The sequence below is a fragment of the Electrona antarctica genome (assembly GCF_951216825.1).
Source record: "Electrona antarctica genome assembly, chromosome: 24".
Taxonomy (NCBI): Eukaryota; Metazoa; Chordata; class Actinopteri; order Myctophiformes; family Myctophidae; genus Electrona; species Electrona antarctica.
Window position 1 is genome coordinate 8935664 of NC_136803.1, and position 12174 is coordinate 8947837.

The following is a 12174-nucleotide window of genomic DNA, read 5'->3' on the forward strand; positions in this document are numbered from 1 at the left end:
AATGCTCTCACCAAAACAAACAAACGGAAATTGGATTTCAAATGGAACGTGTTTTTTATGGACAATTTGTCTTACAAATCAAACAAATCATATTAGAGGTTTCAAAGACAACAACATTTTGACGATCATCATCTGCTCCAACCTGGTTCTCCTTGCGACTGTTGGCAACGGTTGCCCTGGTAACTGGCGAACAGGGCTGGTCTCCATGGTAACACAGACGTTCCCAGTGGGGCGCGGTGGTGAAGAGCTGCTCTCCGCTGGCTTCTCTGGTGTGGTTTCTGGCGGGTGTCCGTTCCTTTGGCCCTGTGGGGTGTTCCTCTGGCCTTCTGGGGTGTTCCTCTGGCCCTGTGGGTCTGGGGTGTTCCTCTGGCCCTGTGGGGTGTTCCGAGCCCGCCCTGCTGGGAAGATCATAGGGGTAAGTGAACTCCCCTCTCTGCAGTCTATTTATGAGCAGGCTACACTAGGACAGGCTAAAAAAAATGTCAGTGATGTTACCCATGTTTCAAATGAAGAGTTTGTACTACATGTCCTCTGGTTGAAGGTATAGCGAACCAAAATGGAAGTACATCAGGTTAAAAAAAATCGTTTGTACCGGCGTCAACTAAAATGTTGAACGAGGCTCTAAAACAGCATTGACTGTGAGAGGTTAGATTAACCATACACATTGTGTGCACTTGAGTAATGTTGTGTCCGGCTCTCTGTTAAGTATCTTTATGTTTTGTTTGTCACTGATGTTTTATGTGTGGCCTCGGCAGGGGTGAAAGCCCAAGACAAATTTCCCTTGTGGACAATAACGTTTTTTTACCTTGACCTTTGTTCTGGTCCTCTGCCTCCAGGGCTCGCTCCCTGGCTTCTAGCTTCTCCACCACCTGCTGGGGGATGGGCTCCAGCTTGCGACCCACAGACGGACTGCCGGCCTGGCCCTGCTGCGGGGACAGCTGCTCGGTGGAGTAGGCCTTCTTCATGCTGGGCTTCCCCACCAGCTTCTTGATCCTCTGGAGCTCCTCCGTGAACTTGCTCTGGAAGCTCTGGACCCGCTGGGCGTAGGTGACCGTGACCTTGTCCTCCAGAGACGAGGCGCGCTGCTGCTTGAAGGACGAGCGGCGCTGGGCGGTGGCGTCCTGAAGGACCTGGGCGGTGGCGTCCTGAAGGACCCGGCCGTCGTCGTCCAGTGGCGCTGCCTTCCGACCAATCGCGTAGCGGTCCGAGTCACAGGACGCCGCCCGTCCTATGCTGGCCACCCGGGACTTGCTCCGTCCTCCTCCTCCTCCGGGCAACTCCAGGCTGGACCTTCGTTCCTCGAACGCCACGACCTTGTCGAAGATCTTGGGCGCGGCGCGGGCCAGTTTGGGTGTCACGACGCGGCTAGACGCCGCCGGGTCCATCCTAGGGGACCGCTCGAAGGATTTGGCCGCCTCGCCTCCCGGCGGGGACGGGCCTTGGGTGTGTGTATGAATGCCATTTTTGTGAGATGTGAGGCGGGACGGGGAAGGAGCACGGGCAGCGTGCTGGGGAGGAGAGGTCTTTGATTCATCTGCGGTTTGAATCCTAGAGGGGTGGGAGTTGGGGGGGTAGGGGGAAATGGAGCGTTAGGAGCAGTAATGATGAATCATGTTCTGGGAGGTGGGCTGGACGAGCATGCCTGTCAGTGTCCATTTGTTGGAGCGTCTCTCGTTGTCTTAACGTCTGTGTGTTTTTCTATTCGCCGGTGGTTTTCTGAGCACATTGTGTTTTTCGGTGCGGGGGAAAAAAATACTATAAATGATGTGAAATGAAACGAAATGAAATGGAAGACAAAATATAAATCAATACTTGGACCAGATGCATTTCCCTACCATTGATTTAATCGTATTGTGGTTTGGTGGTGGGGCTAAGTTAATGGTATTGTTGCGGTTGGACTGAAAGAATGGAAAGATGTCGGAATTCAATGTCTAATGTGAATAATACATAAATAAAATCGTAAAAAAGCCCCATTTTAACAAAATGTGAAAATGCCGCCTACAATAAGAAACTCTACAATACAAAACTGTTCATTGGAATGAAGACATTGTGGATCATATTGAAATGTAGAAAACCCATGCTAGCGTTATAGCTCGAATCAAAGCTTTCAACTCATGCAACCAAGGGCTTGCTATAGGATGCATGCAGTGGTAGGGAGAGAGTAATCACAGCTTTCAAAAGTGCTTTGACAGGATTCAGATTGTCTTCGGTATAGTGGCAATGGAAAACAACAAGTTAGAAAGAAACACAAAAAATTAGAAACAAGACAATATTAGAATTAGAATTTGAACCACTCTCGGGAAGTGCATCGCATGGAGCCAAAGGAAAGTATGAACTCAAAATGATAACAATAATAATAATAATCATAATAAAGAAATAAAAAAATGTAAAAATAACTGGAACATGTATGGAATGGAATATTTTTTGCTTCAGGTCTATGTGGGGGGTGTATGTACGTCTTGTATCAAGAGTCTGTTTTGCAAATTGTTTTGTTTTTTTCTTTTTGTATTTTTGGCCAAGTCTTTTTGTGTTTGTTTTCCAGTGTTTGAATCATCAAATAAAAACTAAAAAAAGGGGGACAGCCGTGGGCTACAAAGGCATAGAAAATGTCCTCCCTCGGTAGAGGCTGAACATGCTGCCGTAGTAGTCGCTGCCCGCTACGGACACACTTTCCTCGGACCCATGCAGCTGCTGCTGCACCGACGGACGGGCTAGGTTAGCGTGCGACGCCCGAATCAGGGGCTCCACCCCGAGGTGGCGGACGGGGAGGGAGCCCCCCGCCTCGGAGGAGGGGGGGCCCCCGCCGCCGCCCGACAGCAGGGCTTGCCTAGCGGAGGAGGAGGAGTTGGGGTCCAGGTGGGACCCCCCCGGGGGAGGGGGGCGCGAGCCCAGAGCCATGAGCTCCCGCTCGATGACAGGGTCGTACGGGCCGCCGCCGGGGAGCGCTCTGCGGTCTGAGCCGTCTGGGTTCACGTCCATCATCCTTCCTCCTTCACCTAGAGAGAGAGAGACAGACAGACAGACAGACAGACAGACAGACAGACAGACAGACAGACAGACAGACAGACAGACAGACAGACAGACAGACAGACAGACAGACAGACAGACAGACAGACAGACATGAGTCAGTGTTAAAGGAGGCAGAGAGAGTGCAATCAAAGGGAGTTGGCAGGGCAAACACACAGAAAGAGGGAAACCGCTTGAGTAAGCTCCGCTCCAGTTAAGAGCAAACGTAATGATGATTGAATGACGAAGAACGAGAGGAAGAGGAGGAGGAGGAGGAGGAGAGAGCCGGGGAAGAAGAGATACTGTAGCAGTGCAGAGAAGCTGCAGTCTGGAACTCCTTTTAATGGATGAAACACTGTGATATACTCCATCTGTGTGGTAGAGTAGAGCACTGGTTCCCAAACTTTTTAGCCTGTAACCCAAGAGAGAAATTAGACGTTTGCCCAGGACCAAACAAAAAAAATGAAAATGGCAACTGAATGGCTGTAAAATGGAAATTAAGAGTTTACATAGTACAGGCATAAACTTCCCTTAATTGTATTCCATGTATTTTCTCTATTATTAAGGTCATTGTAGCGGCCAGTTTGTATTGGGGGTGGGGAAGGAGGTGGAGGTGGTCTCCCTGGCCTATACTCTTCCATTGAGACATTTAGACTGTGGTGTCAGGCAAGACCCCTAGCACCTGTTGACAAGTAGTACTGCCTGACACTCATAAAAGACCCCTAGCACCTGGTTGACAAGTAGTACCGCCTGACACTCATAAAAGACCCCTAGCACCTGGTTGACAAGTAGTACTGCCTGACACTCATACAAGACCCCTAGCACCTGGTTGACAAGTAGTACTGCCTGACACTCATAAAAGACCCCTAGTGGCCTGGGCCGTGGCTCAGCGGTCCAGGCACCTTGGCTGGTAATCCAGTCTGGCAGTGTGCCGCGGGTTCGACTCCCGATCCCGATGGGCTTTACTGCATGTCACCACCCCCCCTGCCCCCCATCTCTTTCCCCATTTCCTGTCAGCCTACTGTCTGTCCCTCCATAAAAAATATAAAAATATAAAGGCAAAAGCCACAAAAAAAAAAGACATTATAAAAGACCCCTAGCACCTGGTTGACAAGTAGTACTGCCTGACACTCATAAAACTCAATATCTCGCCTGGTCGCCTGCTGGCTTACTGCAAGGGACCAGTGAGGCTATTCAATGTTGAAGCTCTGGGCCCTAGTGGTATGAGGAAGGACTGCAGGCGGACCCGTGGATTCATGACGAGGAAACCCCGTGCAGCTGGGCTTTAACACGTAGGACCATCACTCCCTACGTCACCCCGAGGTCCGGAGGAGGTACTTCCGGCAGTCTTCCGGGTGCTTCAAAACGCCACTGAGCAACTTCCACTGACATGAATAGCTGGGGGGGCGGAGCTTCGTGCCAGTTCAGTCTCTATCCTTTTATATACTCTATGGCTTACTGAGACAACATGTAGTCCAGGAAGGAAGTGAGACCAGTGTCTGTGACATCACAGACACTTTGAAATACAAAAATATCTAAAAACACATAACACCCACAGAAAAACCCCAGGAAAGAAAGTGTTTCTTGTCTCCCAAACATCATTAAAATAAGATATGGTTGTAAAAGGGGTGAAGTGGCCCTTTAATGGTTTTTATTGATCAAGTTAGATCGCGCTCTTCGCCAACGTACGAATGGCTCTAGGTTGCTTGGCGACCGATAAAACCGGAAATAAACCGGAAGTGAAAAGTCCAACCTCCATGCGCCTCGGACGCAAACAGAGGTACTAAAATTATTTAATCTCGGATTATTTTCCCAAATCTTCAAAAACAAGCTTTATTCACGGACAGTAACTAAAGCATCGATGATCGCTACAAAATGTATGTTGCGGGAACCCCTTTTGGTGTTAGCATTATGTTATCCTTTAGCTATTGAAAAATAGCAGATCTACAAGCTCATAGCGCGCCACCGAGTGGCGCGCTACGAGCTTGTAGGTCTGCTATTCTTGAAAAAAAGGAAGAACCACTGACATAGAAACATAGCTTTTTCAGAAAACTGTCAGGATGTAGAAGACATTTTTAGAATCTGATCTCAGGTCAAAATGGGTTAAATTACGATCGCACAGCCGTTGCCTATTCCGGTTCACAGCCTGGGACCAGTTGGCCTTCAAAATAACTGGAAAAAAACAGAGATTAATGAATGAATGAATGAATGAATACCTGGCGGGGAATGTGTTAATTCTCAGAGTGTGACTTTCTGTGTATGTATATGCATGTCTGATAGTGAGCTCGATAAGAACCTGGCTTGATAAGCCTGATCGCTGCATCCCTAGATAAGAGCACCCCTCACTTCCCGCGAGTGCGATTATCTTTCCCCCTCTCTCTGTAGGTAGAAGAATAAATGCAAAAGTTCATCAACCGAAACGAAAAGATAAGCTGAAGAAGAGATAGACAGGTTGGAAACAGGAAGGCGGAGGCGGGAGTAAAAAAATAAAAAGTAAAAAAAGATGCAGCTCCCCCCCCCCCCCTCCACCACCACCACCATCGAACAGAGATCCTCCCACGTCACAAATCAGGCTGCTGATTGACGTTTTAGTGACGAGCAGAAAAGCAGCGGGGAGACAGGAACGCTTTGGTAGCGGAAAGTAGGAGACGTCAGCATCTTCCGCTAACGACTTGCAACCTTAAAAAGGCACCCGCGGAGCGGAGGAGGTTGAGGATGCTTACCGCAATCATCACCCCATGGCACTGACTCAGCGCTAAATCACATCAGTCCCGCCCCCCCACCTGCCACCACCCCCAAACCCCCCCCCCCCCCCCCCCCGCAAAAAAACAAAAACAACGTGAAGGATTATGGTTGTATGTATGGAATAAAGATGACACACTTCAAAATCTTGGCACAACGGGCTTTCTATATAATCCCTGCTCTCTTTCCCTCTCCAGTGAGTTTTCCCCGTTCTTTGGAAAGCAGTTTATTCGCAGTGCTACCCGAGGTCATAACAGACTACAAAAGTGTATTCATTCATTTCATCTTCATTTGAGCAGGGCCAAATTAGCCATTGGGCCAATGGGGCCGTGGCCCAGGGGCCCTTGGCTCTCAGGGGCCCTGTAATGCTCTGTAATGGGTTTGAGGCCCTGAAAAAAGCTCCTGGGGACCTTCATTGGCCATTGATTTTGTTAAATTTAGGTCAAAAATTTGATAAAAACACAAAAAAGCTAGAAATGTCTGCGCGCACGCGCGCTAGGGGGCCCCCAAGAAATGTACCGGCCCAGGGGCCCTTGTGGGGATTAATCCGTCCCTGCATTTGAGTCACATGAACCCTAGCCTCGGAAACCCAGACGTTTTTATTTCCAGGGAGAAAAAAAAAGTCTGGGTCCGAGTCCACTTCAATTCGGCATAGAGTAGCGCAAACATCTCTCACTCTCTGCTGATTTCTGATCGTCTGCACCTTTGTTAAATTGACACACACACGCACACACACATGTACACGCACACACTCCTCTCTCTCTCTGTCGCTCTAAGTAATTAGTCTCATGTCGCGCAGCTGCGCACAGTTTCCCGGCGGATCCTGCCGGGAGCTGCCTATGCCATAAAAAGCATAGGTGAGTTCCAGGCTACATGAACCCTAGCGTCCCTGCCCTAGGTTGTGTATTTTCGGCGAAGATATTTAATGGCGAACTAGGAAAAGAGGAGGGGGCCTAGTATAAACCCCTGGGGGACTCTGTTTAACAAAGTATAGGAAAGGTTCTCACAAAAGGGCTTTATTCCCAACACCGAACATATATACAGTACCTACATAACAGTGTCCTCTTTTGCTAATCAAGAACATATTGAACGAACGACGATTCTGGTTGTGTTCGGCACGACAATCACTGAATAACTTCACGCTCATCTTCTCACACGCTTTTCTCCTTATCTTCCTTATCTTTAATTTCATAACGTAAGTGAATGCAGGGAGCTCAGATGGAGCTGAAACCTTGCCCAGGTATAGAGTACTCAAATGTTTTACTTAAGTATAAAAGTATCAATACTGCAATGTAGAAATACTCCATTACAAGTAAAAGTCCAGAATTCAAAACGTACTTGAGTAAAAGAAGTACAAAAGTAGTGGCATCAAAATGTACTTAAAGTACCCAAAGTAGAAAGTACTCTTTATGGCTGAAGAATGTCTCATTTCAAGTTTTCAAATGAATACAAATCTTTTGAAAATAGCAGATCTACAAGCTTGTAGATCTGCTCTTTTCAAATGGCCTAAATGTACTATTAAGTTAAATGTACTATTAAGTGGTTAATGCATGTTCTGTAACCAGAATCCAATATAGTAACTCAAGTTTTCAAATGATGGTAATGTAGTGCAGTAAAAGTACAATATTTGCCCCAGAAGTAAAACTACTGTAAGTTGGAAATACTCAAGTAAAGTACAAATACCTCAAAATTGTACATTACTTAGTAAAAGTACTTAGTTACTTTCCACCACTGCCTATGTCATAGGTGACTTCACCTCATGATGTCCATGGAGATCCACATGGAAGCTGTTTTACTTCAGAGGAACGCTGCCGAGAAATGTACACAATGGCACCAAGAGACAAAGATGCTTAGAAACTCCCAACACTTTGAACAAGCGAATAGTGAATGTGAAAAACGGCGAGGAAAGAATGTGAAATAGATGTGTGTGTAGGAAGTGTGTAGAATCTGTCTGTAATGAAATAGATAATCAAATTACAAAACATACATTAACCACTAGAGATTTCAGTCATTTGAAAATAGCTGATCTACAAGCTCACAATGAGTCGCGACGCATGGTGTCCCCAGTTCAAATACGATTATTTTTGGGGGTCACAACCTGAAAAGGTTGAGAACGATCAGATCTAGAAGACGCTCTGTCGGTCTGTCTGCAGCTAATCTCGCAAACCACTGGACCGATCAGCACCGGATGTCTTGTGCACACTGACAGTTGACCAAGGAACTAAATCCATTTTACACATAATGTAAAATAATGTTTATTATTTCTTCTTCATATTTTGTCAATAATTCATAACCTCAGATCCCTCCAGGACTGATCATTAACATGAAGTCATTGGCATGATATCAGAGATCACACGGAAGTCACGCCGTTATTGGAGAGAGAAATGCTGTTCATCCCCAGAGACAAAGATCAACACAACAGCTGGTGTGTTGCTAAAGCCCACAGGATCACTGAGGACCCATTCCACCCCAACCACAGGATCACTGAGGACCCATTCCACCCCAACCACAGGATCACTGAGGACCTATTCCACCCCAACCACAGGATCATTGAGGACCCATTCCACCACAGGATCATTGAGGACCCATTCCACCACAGGATCATTGAGGACCCATTCCACCACAGGATCACTGAGGACCCATTCCACCACAGGATCATTGAGGACCCATTCCACCACAGGATCATTGAGGACCCATTCCACCACAGGATCATTGAGGACCCATTCCACCACAGGATCATTGAGGACCCATTCCACCCCAACCACAGGATCACTGAGGACCCATTCCACCCCAACCACAGGATCATTGAGGACCCATTCCACCCCAACCATGGAACGTTTGTGGAGTCGCGGTTCCATCGAAACGGGACGAAATGTCTTGCCTTGTGGGCAAGACAGAAAGAACTTCATTTTATCAAGCGATAATAGTGTTCCGACAAACATAAAGATGTTTTGCTAGTGAATAATATGAAGATACTTTTTAAATTAAAGTATCTTTTATTTTATTTTAATACTTTTATTATGTGGGTTTTTATTTTATTTGTTATAGTAGTATTACTTTTTTTATTGATGAACTGCAAGTCTGAAGAGCCCTGACAAATGAATGTCACCATTCTTTTACTGTAAAGTATTTAAGGTGATCTGACGCTTAGAAAATCCTAAACACTATATAAAAGAGAGATCGAGGAAAGAATGTGAAATTGATCAGCGTGCGAAAACCTTCTTAACAGGTGAAGAAGGATTGCAAAATATATTTGTGTAGGAAGAGCGTGTTGTGGGGTCTGTACGGTATGTAATAATAATAATAATAAGGGTAATAATAATAATAATAACATTTTATTTGTATAGCACCTTTCATGACATGAACTGCAGCTCAAAGCTCAAAGTGCTTTACAGAGCAATGGAGCAATGGACTGGCGTGGCTGGTTTTGCACCGCACCAATGCACACAATATTTACTTCATGCATTCAGTAGAAGGGTCAAAGATGCAAGGCTCAGCCGATCAATGACAACGAGCAGCATTGATCTGGGATTGATCTGGGAGAATCAATGTGAGAAACATATTCTAGTGTATAGGACCGTGTGTGAAGTGAATCGGACGACGGACGTGCAAGGCAAAGAAATTATACCTGCCAAGAAGACAATGTAAAAATGACACGGTAACAGCCATTGTGTGAATGTATAAACACTTGAAGCCAACTGTAGAGCACAGCTATATTCTGGGGGCGAGCGATTTGGCAAAGATAGCCAATCTACGAGCTCACAACGTGTGGCGTTAGGGTTGGAGGAGGGGAGGCCTGGTGTAGACCCCTGGGAGACCCCAGTCAATGAAGTGTAGAGGGTTTAAGTGGTTAAAGCCAAGAGACCACATTGCTACTGCTCTGCCGAGACATACTCTCCGCTTGGCCAGTGAATGAGCTTCAGGCAGTGTTACTGGTAGAGACCACATTGCTACTGCTCTGCCGAGACATGCTCTCCGCTTGGCCAGTGGAGTGAGCTTCAGGCAGTGTTACTCCACAACCAGTAGGTGTTCTATAATCCCACTGTTGCCCAAACAGTGGGTCGGGACTAGCGCTGCACAATGAATAGAAAAAAGAAGGTCTAGATTCAGACACCTATATATGCAATCTCATTTAGTGAAGAATCGTGAAGAATCGTGTAGTCGTGTACGCAGCACTAAAGTTGGCTGTCCAATTCTTTTTAGTTACTCTGTACAGTCTACACTCTGTTTTTGTTTGTTTTTTTAATCAATATTTTCATGGAAAAAATAAGAATCGTGATCTCAATTCTTGTGGAGGAAATCGAGATTCACATTTCTTTTCAACTTTTCATGAATTAATACCAAATAAAATTATTTCTTGAATGAATAAATAAAATTAAAATCTAAAAAAAATCCATAAATTAGAAAACAAATGTTTAAAAAGTAGTGAAAATAGCCGATCTACAAGCCCACAACGCGGCACGAAGCGTCGCGTTGTGAGCTTGTAGACCTGCTATTTTCACTAATTTGGGGCCCAGTGTAATGTCTAATTTGTCTTTTGGGTCACAGGCTAAAAAGGTTTGGGAACCACTGTTCTATATCCTTTACCAGGGTCTACGTTGCAAATGGATCAAATCACACGGAGGACTTGACTGTGTGACTTGCTTTGTTTCCTTGGTTGTTACATTATATTGAATATAACCCCAGGTTTCCAGTGACTGCTCAATGGGAGTACAGCTCTCAATGCTTCAAAACCTAATCAAAGGCAGGTGCTTTCAAGGCCAGCTCCGCTTCCGTGTGGATAGGTACATTTACTCAATGTGTACATTTAGCGTGTCATGTCCTCCAAAAAATAAAAAAATATGAAATTGGTATATGGAATTCAACTTCCTCCTGCTGGAATGCCCTGTGGTTTTCTAGGCTGCTTGGTTTTCTAGGCTGCTTGGTTTTCTAGGTTCTTGGAGGACCCCCACCCAGCCTGGTAACAGACAGTGTGGTGTTTGAGGACCCCCACCCAGCCTGGTAACAGACAGTGTGGTGTTTGAGGACCCCCACCCAGTCAGGTAACAGACAGTGTGGTGTTTGAGGACCCCCACCCAGCCAGGTAACAGACAGTGTGGTGTTTGAGGACCCCCACCCAGCCAGGTAACAGACAGTGTGGTGTTTGAGGACCCCCACCCAGTCAGGTAACAGACAGTGTGGTGTTTGAGGACCCCCACCCAGCCAGGTAACAGACAGTGTGGTGTTTGAGGACCCCCACCCAGCCTGGTAACAGAATGTGTTGTTTGAGGACCCCCACCCAGCCAGGTAACAGAATGTGTTGTTTGAGGACCCCCACCCAGCCAGGTAACAGAATGTGTTGTTTGAGGACCCCCACCCAGCCAGGTAACAAGCTGCCCATGAAAAGTAGGTCAGTGTGTGACACGCTGTTGTGAGATCCACCCACGGCATTAAAACCTTCTGCCGTATCGGATTTGATCCAAATCACCTTGGCAGGCACGGCCTGTGCCAACCGGATATCAGCAGTGCATTAGAATTTTGTAAAATTATGTCAGCAGTGCATTAGAAATTAAAGTTCTCAACCTTTTCAAGCCGTGACCCCCAAAATAATCATATTTGAACTCAGTGGGGACCCCCCGCCCCCCCAAAATAATCATATTTGAACTCAGTGGGGACTCCCCCCAAAATAATCATATTTTAACTCAGTGGGGACCCCCCCCCAAAAAAAAAATCATATTTGAACTCAGTGGGGACTCCCCACAAAATAATCATATTTGAACTCAGTGGGGACCCCTCCCCCAAAATAAAATAATCATATTTGAACTTAGTGGGGACTCCCCCCAAAATAATCATATTTGAACTCAGTGGGGACCCCCCCAAAAAAAAATCATATTTGAACTCAGTGGGGACTCCCCCCAAAATAATCATATTTGAACTCAGTGGGGACCCCACCCAAAATAATCATATTTGAACTCAGTGGGGACTCCCCCCAAAATAATCATATTTGAACTCAGTGGGGACCCCCCCAAAAAAAAATCATATTTGAACTCAGTGGGGACTCCCCCCAAAATAATCATATTTGAACTCAGTGGGGACCCCCCCAAAAAAAAATCATATTTGAACTCAGTGGGGACTCCCCCCAAAATAATCATATTTGAACTCAGTGGGGACCCCCCCAAAAAAAAATCATATTTGAACTCAGTGGGGACTCCCCCCAAAATAATCATATTTGAACTCAGTGGGGACCCCACCCAAAATAATCATATTTGAACTCAGTGGGGACCCCCCCAAAAAAAATTATCATATTTGAACTCAGTGGGGACCCCCCCAAAAAATATAATCATATTTGAACTCAGTGGGGACTCCCCCCAAAATAATCATATTTGAACTCAGTGGGGACTCCCCCCAAAATAATCATATTTGAACTCAGTGGGGACCCCCAAAAAC

The 12174-nt window shown here is 46.1% G+C and overlaps 2 protein-coding genes across 3 annotated transcripts in view; both read right to left on the reverse strand.

The window, feature by feature from the left end:
- LOC306917238 (striated muscle preferentially expressed protein kinase-like) overlaps nt 1-1709 on the reverse strand; it is a 60726-nt gene extending 59017 nt beyond the window's left edge. The window contains exons 1-2 of one of the 2 annotated variants that reach the window (XM_079495374.1): nt 806-1709; nt 143-395 (exon numbers count right to left, since the gene is read on the reverse strand). In XM_079495374.1, the coding sequence (XP_079351500.1) occupies nt 143-395; nt 806-1385 (833 nt within the window). In that variant the 5' untranslated portion in view covers nt 1386-1709. Of the gene's footprint in view, nt 1-142; nt 399-805 lie in introns of both variants that reach the window. The other variant, XM_079495373.1, reaches the window with a different exon arrangement.
- Nucleotides 1710-2589: 880 nt separating this feature from the next.
- The window catches only part of LOC306917208 (striated muscle preferentially expressed protein kinase-like), a gene marked incomplete at its 3' end in the record, with an annotated part of 59377 nt that continues 49792 nt past the window's right edge, over nt 2590-12174 (reverse strand). The window contains exon 5 of the mRNA XM_079495340.1: nt 2590-2996. Within this exon, the coding sequence (XP_079351466.1) occupies nt 2590-2996 (407 nt within the window). The remainder of the gene's footprint in view (nt 2997-12174) is intronic.